This window comes from Delphinapterus leucas, chromosome 6, assembly GCF_059928025.1.
Source record: "Delphinapterus leucas isolate spDelLeu-1000000601 "Yukka" chromosome 6, BTC_Dleu_Yukka2, whole genome shotgun sequence".
In the NCBI taxonomy this organism is placed as follows: Eukaryota; Metazoa; Chordata; class Mammalia; order Artiodactyla; family Monodontidae; genus Delphinapterus; species Delphinapterus leucas.
The window spans coordinates 101,378,992-101,392,277 of record NC_143134.1 but is presented as its reverse complement, the minus strand read 5'-3'; the positions used below and the strand labels follow the sequence as shown (position 1 = coordinate 101,392,277).

At 41.2% G+C, this 13,286-nt stretch overlaps 2 protein-coding genes and 1 pseudogene across 5 annotated transcripts in view; 1 reads left to right on the top strand and 2 right to left on the bottom strand.

Moving 5' to 3' along the window:
• PALM2AKAP2 (PALM2 and AKAP2 fusion) overlaps positions 1-13,286 on the bottom strand; it is a 615,632-nt gene that overhangs the window by 599,489 nt on the left and 2,857 nt on the right. For both annotated transcript variants that reach the window (XM_089913542.1, XM_022579084.2), the window contains exons 2-3: positions 12,773-12,935; positions 5,716-5,769 (exon numbers count right to left, since the gene is read on the bottom strand). The gene's annotated coding sequence lies outside the window, so the exon portion shown is untranslated. The remainder of the gene's footprint in view (positions 1-5,715; positions 5,770-12,772; positions 12,936-13,286) is intronic.
• On the bottom strand, positions 5,778-9,333 carry LOC149749023 (protein transport protein Sec61 subunit gamma pseudogene; annotated as a pseudogene).
• PTPN3 (protein tyrosine phosphatase non-receptor type 3) overlaps positions 9,268-13,286 on the top strand; it is a 147,273-nt gene continuing 143,254 nt past the window's right edge. For 2 of the 3 annotated variants that reach the window (XM_089913549.1, XM_089913554.1), the window contains exon 1: positions 9,269-9,482. In XM_089913549.1, the coding sequence (XP_089769675.1) occupies positions 9,434-9,482 (49 nt within the window). In that variant the 5' untranslated portion in view covers positions 9,269-9,433. Of the gene's footprint in view, positions 9,483-13,286 lie in introns of all 3 variants that reach the window. The other variant, XM_089913563.1, reaches the window with a different exon arrangement.

Genomic DNA, 13,286 nt, shown 5'->3' with positions numbered 1-13,286 from the left:
GATTTGTTGTTGTTTTGTTATGAAGGACATTTTTCTCATGGTATTATTATAAAATAAAATGTATAATAATATTTAATGTCTAGGAAGTGTAACATGGAATTTGAAGATGACAGGGGTAGGGGGGTGTTTGAGGTGACAAGATGGATGAGACAGAGAAGGCTGGGTCTTGCAGTTCAAGTAGCCCCAGGTGACAGGAGATCATTGGTTTACTGGAAAGGGTAAGACACAGAAGTGTCTTCCAAACCAGAAGATCAGTAAAAGTGAGAATGCAGAGACAGGAAATAAGCACCACAAGCCAAAGTCCAAACTAAGTACAAGGTCCAGGGGTCCATGAAGGCAGCAGTAAGAGGTGGTAAGCAGAGATCCAGGTGGAAACCACTTGGATTTGAGCCACTGGGGTAGGTGGTATGAGAAGAGTTTGACAGCTGGTACTAAAGAGGCCCTTCTACAAAAACTTGGTTTTGTTCATTCAACAAACTTATATTTAGTACCAGTTACATTTTAGGGTCTGGGAGTACAAAGTTAAATAAGGTAAGAAGCTTACAACCCAGTGAGGAAGACAGACACACGCGAGGTAATGATAACACATCTGATAAGAGAAACAACAGGCGGAAACACGGGAACAACAGGAGGAGCAGCTAACGCAGGCTAAGTTGGGTCAGGGACTCTTCTGGAGGGGGTGGTGACTGAGTGGAGTCGTAAAGGATAAACTGGAGTTGGCAGGTAAACCAATATGTCTGGAGGGTGAGGGCATCCCAGGCAGCAGGGACAGCATGAGCAACAGCAGGGAAACATGAAGCAGGAAATATAGGCAGTTTAAGTTGCTGCCGCAAATCAGGGCCGAGAGTCAGGGACAGCTGAGTGCAGGTGACGGGAGCGAAGGCTGGAGTGGTTGGTAAGAAAGCTCCCCGGGAGACCTCCCTGGCAGTCCAGTGGTTAAGACTTCGCCTCCCAGTGCAGGGGGTGCGGGTTCAATCCCTGGTCAGGGAGCTAAGATCCCACATGCCTCACAGCCAAAAAACCAAAACATGAAACAGAAGCAATATTGTAACAGATTCAATAAAGACTTTAAAAATGGTTCATATCAAAAAAAAAAAAAAATCTTAAAAAAAAAAAAAAAAAGAAAGCTCCCTGGGCCGGCATAGGAAAGCTGGGACTTCCTCCTGAAGGCCATAGGGAGTCATGGAAATCTAAGCAAGTGAGTGATAGGACAGGGAGAGCATTACTGACAACCAGGTTGCTGTGACTGAGGGGACAAAGCAAGGGACTTGGGCACGGAGGGAGGTGACGGACCAGGAAGACACAGAGGAACTAGGGAGGAAGATGCATTAGGCAGGGCTCTCCAGAGAAACACACTACATATACATATGTGTATATATACATATATATACACACACACAGAGTATATATAAATATATATGCAGCATATAAAATATATTACATAAATATAGATATATATTTAAATATATACAAAAGTACATATAGTTAAAAGCACATATACACACATATATAAGGAGAGTTATTATTATGGCTCATACAATTGTGGAGGCTGAGAAGCCCCAAGATCTGCAGTTGACAAGATGGGGACCCAGGAGGGCCAATGGTATGGTTCTAATCTGAGTCTGAAGGCCTGAGAACCAGGAAAACCAGTGGTGTAAGTTGTGGTTTGAGTTTGAGCCCAAAAGCAGGAGAAAACAGATGCCCCCGTTTGAAGAGAGTCAGGCAGAGAGAGCAAATTCTCCCTTACTCCACATTTTTGTTCCGTTCAGGCTTTCAGCAGATTAGATAATGCCCACCACTTTGGGGAGGGCAATCTGCTTTATTCAGTCTACTGATTCAAATGTTAATCTCATCCAGAAACATCTTCATTGGGACTTCCCCGGTGGCACAGTGGTTAAGAATCCACCTGCCAATGCAGGGGACGCAGGTTCGAGCCCTGGTCTGGGAAGATCCCCCATGCCGCAGAGCAACTAAGCCCGTGTGCCACAACTACTGAGCATGCACTCCAGAGCCCATGAGCCACAACTACTGAGCCCGCATGCTGCAACTACTGAAGCCCACGTGCCTAGAGCCTGTGTTCCTCAGCAAGAGAAGCCACTGCAATGAGAAGCCCACACACAGCAACCAAGAGTAGCCCCCACTCGCTGCAAATAGAGAAAGCCTGCGCACAGCAACGAAGACCCAACGCAGCCATAAATTAATTAATTATTTGTTTGTTTGTTTATTTATTTTAAAAAAAGAATTACCTGGGGAGCCTGCTAAATGCATATTCCCAGGACCTGCCCACAGTTTTAATTTCTTAGGTCAGGAGTGGGGCCCAAGAATCTGCATCTTAACAAGTAGACCAGATGATTCTGATTCCAATTTGAAAAACACCATTTTCTAAAATGTAGGATTCTTCATTTTCCTTGTCTACAAACATTAACTGAGGGAGCTATGAATGTGTTACCTACAGCAGTCTCCATCTCCCAGTCACACTTCCTTATCCTACAAACTCAAATCCATGTCACTGATTCAGACCTCACACGTGTTCTGGGACAGAGAGCAGCTTTCTGTATGATTTGACATATGTACTGTGACTAAGTAACATCCCCCTAAGCCTTCAGTGCACCTGACTCTCAAGTGTAATGACTTTGTTTTGTTACTTATATAACAACAATAATTATCACCAGCATCATAGCCACGATAACTGACATTTATTAATTCCCCTACTAAGTGCCAGACCCCATGCAAAATAATTCACTAGCATTATCTCATTTAATATTCACAGCAACTCTGTGAAGCAAATACTAGTCATTATCCTTACTGTACTGATGAGGAAGCTGAGATTAGGGAGGTTATGCCCAAGGTCACGAACTTGTAAGTGATGGAGTCATTTGAACCCAGGCTGATGCAACTGCTAATCCCATGGTCTTCCCACTACGGCTCCTGATTTATTCACCTACCGAAGATTTCCTAGGATAATAATAATAACAACAATAAGAGTGTACTACATTACTCCTTACATCAAAATTAATTCCAGAAGGAGCAAAGATTTAAAAGTAAAAAGATGAAACTTTAAAAGGATTATAAGAATTTCTGGTGCCACACAAGATGGATAAAGCCCACAATAGCCTACCTCTCTCTAATTACAACTAAAAACAATGTACAAGATATAAAAAGCAACTACCTGAGGACTCTGAAAAGTAAACAGAAGAGACAAGAAGGGAAGTAAACAATTACAGCAGCAACCTGTCCAGGGATGAGCTCCCCAGGTTTGACCTGAAGACAAGCCCCAGTCATGGAACTGTGTGGTGGCAGTGCAGGCAGCTGAAACTCCAATAGGAACTCTGTTTCTCTGACGAGGATAATTGGGGAAAGACGCCCCTGCACTCCCAGAAGTATGTGAGGAATCCCTGTTTTCTTTTTCTCTTTTTTTCTCTTGCTTGTTTGCCCTGAGGGTGGGTCCCAGTCATGGAGGGGTGCTATAGCAGCAAGGATACAGACAGATAAAACCCTAAGTAAAACCCCATCTTTCTGAGCAGAGGATCATGAGTCCTCTATGGGCTAGATCACAGAGAAGAATCCTGGAGAGGAAAGAGCCAGAAAAAGGAATTTTCTAATTCTGTGTATAAACCTACACAAGGCCCAGACTTGACTCTGACCTGTGAATGCACAAGACAGATACAAAGCACCATGGAAAAGTCTTTGAGAACTGAATTATGATTTAAACCACCACTCAAGTCTCAGATTAACCCCTAAGTAGCACAAACATGGGACAGACCCAAAACACCATAGCAACAGTTTGAAAACGATCATTGGAAAAGTCACCCACAGAAGGGGATACAGGTTTTGCAGTCTGAACCTAATAAGGTCTGCGGAAACATAAACATCAACATTTGCCAGAGGATTCTAATAGGTCACAGAGTCTCATGACATAATCTTTTAAATGTTCAGAATACAATCCAAAATTACCCAGCATACACAAAAGAAGAAAATTTCAAGGGAAAAGACAAAAGATGCCAACTCCTAGATGATCCAGATGTTGGAATTATCAGGCAAAGATGTTAAAGTAGTTATCATAACGATGGTCCATAAGATAAAGGAGAATAGTCTTGAAATGAATGAAAAGATAAACTTTCTCAGCAGAGAAACAGAAACTATTTTAAAAGGGACATTTTAAAACTGAAAAATATATAATCTGAAATAAAAGATTTACTAGATGGACTCAAGAGCAGAATGGACATGATAGAGGTAAGAGTCAGTGAACTTGAAAACAGATGAATAGGAATTATCCAATCTAAATAACAGAGGGACTAAAGACTGAAAAACAATGAACAGAGCCATGGAGATCTGTGGGACAAGATCAAAATGTTTAACATTTATGCCATTGGAGTCCCAGAATAATAGATATTGGTACATAAAAACATTTGAAGAAATAATGGCCCAAATTTCCCAAATTTGGTGAAAGGCATCAATTTACAGATCTAAGAAACTCAGTAAAGCCCAATCAAGATAAAGTCAAAGAAAACCATGCCCAGACACATCATAATAAAACTATTAAGTACCAAGAAAAAAATAGTTTAAAATCTTGAAAGAGTCTAGAGGAAAACAACACATTATTTTTAGAGGAAAGATAATTCATATGACTTCTCATCATAAACCATGGAGTCCAGAAGACAGTTGAACATCTTTAAAAGTGCTGAAAGAAAACAGGTGTCAACCCAGAAGTCTATATCCAGTGAAAATATCTTACAGGAATGAAAGTGGTGAAATAAAGACATTCTCAAATGAAGGAAATCTAAGAGAATTTGTAACCAGTAGACAGATTCTAAAATACATGCTAAAGGAAATTCTTTAGGCGAAAGGAAACTGATACCAGAGAGAAACTTGCAACTTTAAGAATGAAAGAAAAACAACAAAAATGGTAAAAATCTGAGTAAATGGATACTAATTTTCATCTCTTAAGCTCCTTAAAATACGTATGACTGTTGAAAGCAGTAATGACAGAGTTGTCTGATGGGGTTTTCAATGTATGTAGATGTAATCACCACAATACCTATAACATAAAGGGGTACAGGTAAAGGAACCTATATGATTGCAAGATTTCACACAGATTGTGAATGATATCCTGCTATTTTACCACCATATTAGTATTTGTATAGAAAAAATATGAAGATTTTCTTATGACTTTTATGGGTGTGTGAGTTGGGGTATTACATGGGCTGCTCACTTTCTGCTATACGTTTTAATGTTTTTAAAAGGTCCAATGTACTATACAATACAGTAATCAGGAAACAGTACTGGGTTTTTCTATTCTCACTGTATAACATATTTTTCTTCAGCAGTAGCCCAGATCTCTCAGGTTTCCCTGTGGCTGACACTTAAACACAAACTTCAGAACCCATGTAATTCCAATACTGTTAATTCACAAGGCCTTCAGCTCCCTCCATCTTGTTGCCTCTCCTGGTTCTTGCCTCCCTTCTGGCAGTGGGTGGCCATTACCATCTCCATATCAAGGAACCAACAAACCATAGTTCTCATGCTAGACCTGGCATCTTTTTTCCATTAACTGTCCTCTCCATTACTACTTTTGAGGGGTGGGGAGAGAATCTTTGTTATTTGAATTTTCCTCTCATTTGAATTATGGGAGAAACCGGGAATTCACTCCACTTGTGAGTAGGAAGAACACTTAATGTCAAAGATCTGGATTTAAACCACAGCTCTGTCACTTACCAGCTGTGCGACCTTGGGCAGCTTATTTTATTCTCCAGGCCTCAGTTTCTCCATCTGTAAAAGAGTTTGACAGGGATCAAAAATATAGACTTGCAAATAATAATACATCACCTTCTCCATCCACTAAGGAAAACGGTCTTTGCTTCCTTGGCTCTCCCTCTGCCTCTCCCATCAACCCATCACCCCGACCTCCACCCCCAGCGTGCTAAGGATGGTTCTGTCTTCACCAGACTTTTTTCTAGATCTATAATATGTAGCTAAAGTAATATTTAGATTTGTATTTAAAAGGACAGGTTGCTACTAGACTGGAAGGAGAGGAAAAAGAAAAGGAGAAAGAGCAAGAGAGGAAACTAAAACAGGAAATGGTTGAAAATGTTTATTTTTTTTCCAAAAGACTATGCCAGCTCAGGTTGAGAGATCTGGGGTGGGAATTTGGACTGGGAAAAGAGCAAAGCTGGCCACGAGACAGATGAATGGATGATAGATGATGATAGATGGATAGCTGGACGGATGGATAGATAGGTAGATAGATAGATAGACAGACAGATAGGACAAATAGGAAGGGAAGAGGAAGAGAGAGAAGGAGAAAAGAGAAGATGAAAGAAGAGGAGGGAATTTGCTCTATGTAATGAACATACTCTCTTTTAGGCTTTTTTGAGAAACAGAAGTAAAAGCTGAAATTACTGCTTTTTATATATTTTGAAATTATTTTAATTTACAAATAGAAAACACCTTGGAAGAAAAAAAATGAAAGAAAAACACAAAACATATAAGCAAATTTTTACTCCATGAGCGTCTCAAATCCTTACTTGTTCACCAATCCACAAGATGAAAAACACTTTTCTACAAAGGTATTCAGCCACCAACAATGATGTTATTAATAGGAATATGGATCAATTTCACAAAAAAGCCAGTGAATCCCATTATAGCAAATACTATTGCTGTTGCCATGGCAATCTTCTGGAATTCTTTTCTATCAGGTTTGGTGAATCTTTTAACCAGCCGAATTGAGTCCTTCACAAACTGCCAACTTGGCTCAACGAACTGCATTACCTGATCCATGACGCCTGCCCACCTTCCGCTCACAAGCCAAAGACACGTAGCACAACAGGCAACAGACAAATGCCCACCAGAACCGGAAGCTGGGTCCGGCTTCAAATTATTTCATAATGCCAAATTAATATTTCTCAGCTTGCAGTGGTACCTAGAAGATGCTATTAAGTAACCCTGGCTGTATATGGGCCATGTGGAGATAACCCTACAAGCTCTCACGGAGGTGGAGAAGGTCCTGTGAGATCATAGATACAAAATTATAATTGTTTTACTATTAATTTTCCTTTTGCTTTCCACTTACATCTTAGTTCAGATCAGTTACCCAAAGTGGTGAGCACCAAATAGCTTGGATAACAGGGAAACTGCAGAATTGTAAAGTCTTTGCTTGGGTCTTCGGGAAAGGGTACCAGTGGCACCTTATACATCTTTCCAATCAGCCAGCACACTACACTGGTTTAAACAGTGCACACCACTCTCAGCCTGCATCTCGCCTTGGGGCCAACCTCCCTGTCTCTGCCTTTCTCACTAGGCTGTAAACATCTTAGGCAAGGGATATAGTCTGCTCACCTCTATATTCCCCATCTGGCAGAGAATCTGGAACATGTTAGGCAAAAATGACCAAACTCAGGGTAATATTATGAGGCATTAACAGCTTCTCTCTCTCTCTCTCACACACACACACACACACACAGAGTTATGTGTACCCCATTGCTCACCCCCCAGCCTAGACAGCTAAGACATTCCACCTTTACTGCTTCAAGGAAGAGAGAATAAAAATAGTTAACTCATAGCTTTTGACCTTCAAAAGCTGAGCTCCTGGCAGAGATAACAGATTTGGATGAATACTTGCTGGGCTAATCCTTCCTCCCCACCCCCATCCCACCCCCTGATCCAGAGGAAGTAAAATTTACCTGCTCTAGAGGAGAGCATTGGACAGCAGAGCAGACACTTGGATGATGGAGAATGTCCCTGTTTATGCCCCTCACCCCACCCTCCCTCCTTCCCTTGGGTAAGGCCAGGGTGAGGGGATATGTGTGCAGTCAGGGAAATGAGATACACCCCAGGTTGGTTTCGTAGATCCAGGGGTAGAGGCGATCTATGCCTCACACAAGGTGATACCTGAGGAGGTGGGGAAACAGTCTCCTCTCCCCACTCCCACACACAATAGGGTAGGAGAGAGAAGCTTCGAATAAAAAAGACATATGACAAGGCTAGACCAAGAGGCCTGAGAGAGTCCTATGAAATTCCCCCAAATCCTCAGAGTAGCTCAGGAGGGCAGCCAAGTGTCTCTCATACTTACAAGGAGGACACAGAAGCTAGATGAAAGAAGGCAAGCCAGCAGTTCTACAGATGCCTCAAGAGCAGGGTTTTTAAAAAATCACATAGCAATAAGTGCTAGTATTTACCAAATACTTCCAAATGTTGGAAGACCAGATGGGCCACACATTTCAACAGCAATCAGAGTAACAAGACCCCAGAAGGCCATATGCATCTACCATCTCCATAACACACACACTGTCACACACACACACACACACACACACACACACACAAACCTTCCAATGGCCTGAACTTATATACAACTACAGAAGAAAAGGGAGGAGGGGGAAATTCCCTGAGCTGGCAGAGAAAACCTAGAATTGACAAGTTTCTGCCACCAGGAGGAATGAGGACCCAAGAGAGAATTTACTTGAAGTTTAAAAATAAATCTACCTTTGTTTTGCAGATCTGAATTTTGAGGCCCCAAATTCATACTCACTGCAAGTGTTTGTTGATTGAATGAATAAACGAACTGTGTTGGGGGGCAGAAATTCCACTGCAGTAAGCTCTAGGTAGAGCAGTCTTGGCTACTGTCCAAGAAAGAGGGTAATTACTAAAAAGAGTATCTGCTTTCAGATACACCAAATAAGTATGGTGCTTATTACTGGTGGTTCCTTAAGTAAGTTGCAAAGCTATTTGGGACTCAGTTTTCTTATCTGTAAAATGGGCATAGTGATACTTGCCTGCCCTCTTTGCAACGTTATCATGAGGACAAAATGAGATAATATATGTGAGGTACTTTATATGGCTTGTAATAAGGGCGTGTGGCTCACCCCTGTCTTGTGATCCAAGAAGCAAGAGAAAAGTAAATGAACTCAAGGAACAGAGTTCTGTGGCACACCTCTTTTCAACCAAAATGTTTTTCTGTAACTGGCAAGGAACAGGGAGTAAGTTTTCCCTGGAATCGCATCAGTGCTAATTGGAGGCTATCAAGGTTTGCACTCTCCATAATCAGCAGACCACACTTGATCAGGAAGAAACTCTCAGGGCACGAAACAGATTTAATTTCATTGGGAAATAGTCTTGTCTACTACACAACAACAAATTAAGCTCTGGGTGACTGTTCCCATAAAACACGTCCTGTCCTTAGCACTGCTATTAGGGGGGGCAGAGACATGGTAAAGAATCAATTAAAACTCTGACACATCCAATGGAGCTCAAAGACCTGTTTCACAGGTTTCCCCAGAGGAACATAATCACGTTGCATTATACTTTGGAAGTTGATCGAGGCAAGATCTGAGACAAGTTCTGGGGTTTACAAGACAGACTTTAGATTTTCTAAATCATTTTTGAAGTGCTATTTAAAGGATTACGGCATCCAGTCCTCCACTAGTCCCACAGCATCATGGCGGAGCGAGAGAGATTAACGTCATACAGGTATCCTCCGGAAAACTGTAAGTTCCCTTTCTTAAAAAGCATTTAAAGAAATGGTGAAAATACTGCAGTGTTTACGTTCATGCCCATTTTGGAGTGAAAGCAACTGTTAAGCAAGTAAAATCAGAGGGAAATTGAAACTGAATTTCCTTTCTATTTTTATAATAGGGCTCTACCTCCAAAAGGGACACTCATTGTCCAGAAAATCTGTTTTAAAAGAAGTTGTAGAATTTCCAGAAGAGCCTCACATAAAAATGAAAAAAAAAAAAAATGAACAAGAGGGTTAATAGTGGAATGTGAATACTGTTTGCAGTTACACTGCTTGAACTATGTTTCTATGATGACATGTAGGGATATTCACAATAAAAACAACATGGTTTGGGGGCTAATTCAGACATCCGTGTAAACCAACTTCGGTCTCAGTGCCTGAATAACATCTGTGCCTCAACCTGAATAAATAGAAGAGATTTTGAGGTTCAGGCAGTATGTTTTCAGAAGTGTTGCCTAAAAATGAGCTTCAGCAGAAATAAAAAAATTGAACAAGACCAAAGCAAGCCTAGCATCAGCAACAATCCGGTGGAGAGAGAGGTTATGGCCTGTTGATGCCATAGGTGTGCCAGGAAGCGGTCTGGGGGCCTCAGCTAACCCTCACGATGTTCAAGGCTAGTTCGAAAGCAAAGAACTAGAGAGAAAAGATAACATGAGGGTGGAGTGTAAATGTCATGTTTTCAAGACATTTTGCCAGGAGAGAGAGAGAGAAAAAAAAAAAAAGGAAACCCAGAAAATAAGGACCAGACCAGGCCTGCCCAACGACACATTCAGCTATGATACCAGGCAGGACATTTGCAGAGGAAGTGCTCTCATGAAGCAGGAATCCATTCAGTTAGGAGAGTACAAACGTTTGGCAATTCTGTTCATGAAGTCAACCTGCAACATCTTTTCTTTTTAAGTATGAGGAGGCGAGAAGGAGGTTGGGGACCCCCTTTTTAACCAAATGTACTACTCGCTGTAATTTTTCATCAGATCTTTTGTTCTTTTCCCATTGAAGTTGCTGTCTCAATCCTTAAGCTCCCCTCTATTGCTTGGAAAAAATTCTTTTTTTGCAGAATAATATATACTTGTGTGCATTCATGCTTCCTTGATCTTTCTAGAACAGAGGTCTCTCAGAGCTACTGAATGTGCTGGGACCTTGAGTCTCAGGGTCCTGCCAAGGTCTTGGGGCTGCAGGGATAGGGGCTGCCCTGTGTTCTGGTCTGTGCCCTGCTCTGCACTCTGCCCTTCCCCCCACCAAGGCATACTGGGCTTCCACCAGTGAGTTCATATGAATAAAACAGTTCTCGTTGCTTAAAACAAACCCAAAAAATGGAATATCACTAAAATATTCAATCTTTTCATTTGACAAAGAGGAGAACTGAACTTCTCGGAAAATTATAATGAGTTAGTTAAAGGCAAACCAGCAATAGAAGCCAGGTCTATGGATAACTAGTTCTACCACACTGGTCTTCCTTTCCCTTTGTCCAAAGAAGTTGGGAGGGTCTTCTTTACTTCACCCACCTCCTATCTCCACTTAGCCCATCACTCATATTCACAGCCTTACCACATACACCACATCTTCCTCAAGGATAAAACTGCATATAATCCCTCTATAGTCAATCCAATTCTACAAACACCTTTTGAGTACCTTCTCTGTGCAGCCCTGTACCGGGTATTGGAGATTCACAAATAAATAAGATCTAATCCCTGCTGTCAGATACATATACAGCCTGTCATAACTAAAGGTATCTTATAACTGTGCTACAGTAGAAATTTTCTTGAATATATTGTATTATAGAAACATGAGAGAAAAGGGAAGAAAACAGTCTGGCAATTCTTCTACATTAAACATAGAAATACTATATGACCCAGCAATTCCACTCCTAGCTATATATCCAAAAGAATTGAAAACAGGTACTCAAGCAAATACACATACGTGCATGCACTAGTCATAATAACCAAAAAATGGAAACAATCCAAATGTCTACCATCAGATGAATGTGCTATATCTATACAATAGAATATTATTCAAACATAGAAAGGCATGAATTTCTAATACTGTACTGTCACCATGCAAAGGAACCTCAAAAATATTGTATTATATAAAAGAAACTAGACACACAGGTCATATATTATACATGATTCCATTCAATATTCCACACAATGATTCTATACATATGAAATGTCCAGAACAGATAAGTCCAGGGACACAGAAAGTAGGATGGTGGTTGCCAGGGGCTGGGGGAAGGGCAATAGGGAGTGACTACTTAACGTGTACATGGCTTCCTTTGGGGGTGATGAAAATATTCTGAAACTGGATCATAGTGGTGGTTGCACAACATTGTAAGTGTGCTAAATGCCACTAACTTGTTTAGATTGAAATGGCTAATTTTTTGTTATGTGAGTAAGTGAAGGGTTCTAAAAAGGCTATGAAAGGGCCAGGAAGCAAGCTTATCAGCTCAACGGAGGATCAGCTCACACAAGCCTGGGATGTCTTCAGACTTCATCCTGGGAGAAGTGGGATAGCTAGTGAGGATTTTTAGGCAGGAGGATGACTTACTCAGATCTGTGTCTTAAACTGGACGTTGTCAATGGTGGGCTGACAACACTAGGGAGGGTCTAGACCGTGGGAACGAGATGTATGGAGTCTGCTGGCCCAGTGAGAGAGCATAAAGAACATACCAGGATATAAAATACCTGTCTGACATGTTTCTGTTAAGTCATCACAATCATCTTCCACTAAATCTGAACTCAGAAATAGTCACTGGGATGAAAAGTATTAGCCACAATTCTTTTAAAATCCACTTCTGAAACAGTTCAAGCCTGTATTTTTGCACATCCTACCAGCTTTGGCACCCAACAGAGTTTTCAAGGTAAAATTAACCTGCTTCCTTTCTCTGATGATTACTCATAAAGACTTGTCTTTGAGAAAATACTTCACCGAGGAAGGTTTGGTGTTGATGACAGCAAACTGCAGTCCAAAAATAGGCTTAGAAAAGTAACTATGATCCAAAATTAATACATGTATTTCCTCAGTCTCAATGTTGGCCACTTTAGCATGTCAAGAAATACTGCATGCTGTAACTTTTTTAAAGTTGCCAATGGTATTACTTTGCACAGAGAATAAAAATCTGAATGGAACCAGAACAAAAATCTGATCTGCTCCATACTCATCTAAGTACCAAATTCAATGTAACCTAACCGAACCGTACAGAATCTATCAAACCAAACTTTGATAAAGTTGGGAATTCAAAAGATCTCTGTCTTGTCCGTGTACCTGCCAGTCAGCTTCCCCTTGTTTTTCATTCTGAGGGAAACTCCAAGACGGAGAGGTTTCCCAGACTCAGGACTTTTCAGCAATAAAACCATTCAGGCACTTGGTTTTCACCTCCACCGAAACCTCTTCCAAAATTCCCTCTGGGATGCAGGATCAGTTTCACCTGGAAAGTAGACAAAAAACAGTAGCAGTGAAGAGGAGAGAGGAAAAGTTGGACATCGTTTGGCATCCATATGTGGAAAGAAATACATTCCAAGAGCAAGAATGTGTTTCACGTGAATCCTCAGACTCACAAGTTCACACCCATATGCCATGACAGGGATGTGGCTTTCAGGCTGGCGGCAAGGGAATGTTTTTTCACCTTCCAAATCATTCACTCAACAAAGGCCTACAGAGGTCCTACCACTGACTAGGCTTGGGACCAAGTGTTGGGATCCAGAAATGAAGATGTGCTACACTGGTCCCTGGAGGTGCTCACGGGCTAGTGGTCAAGTAGAGGAGATGTACTGGGTGA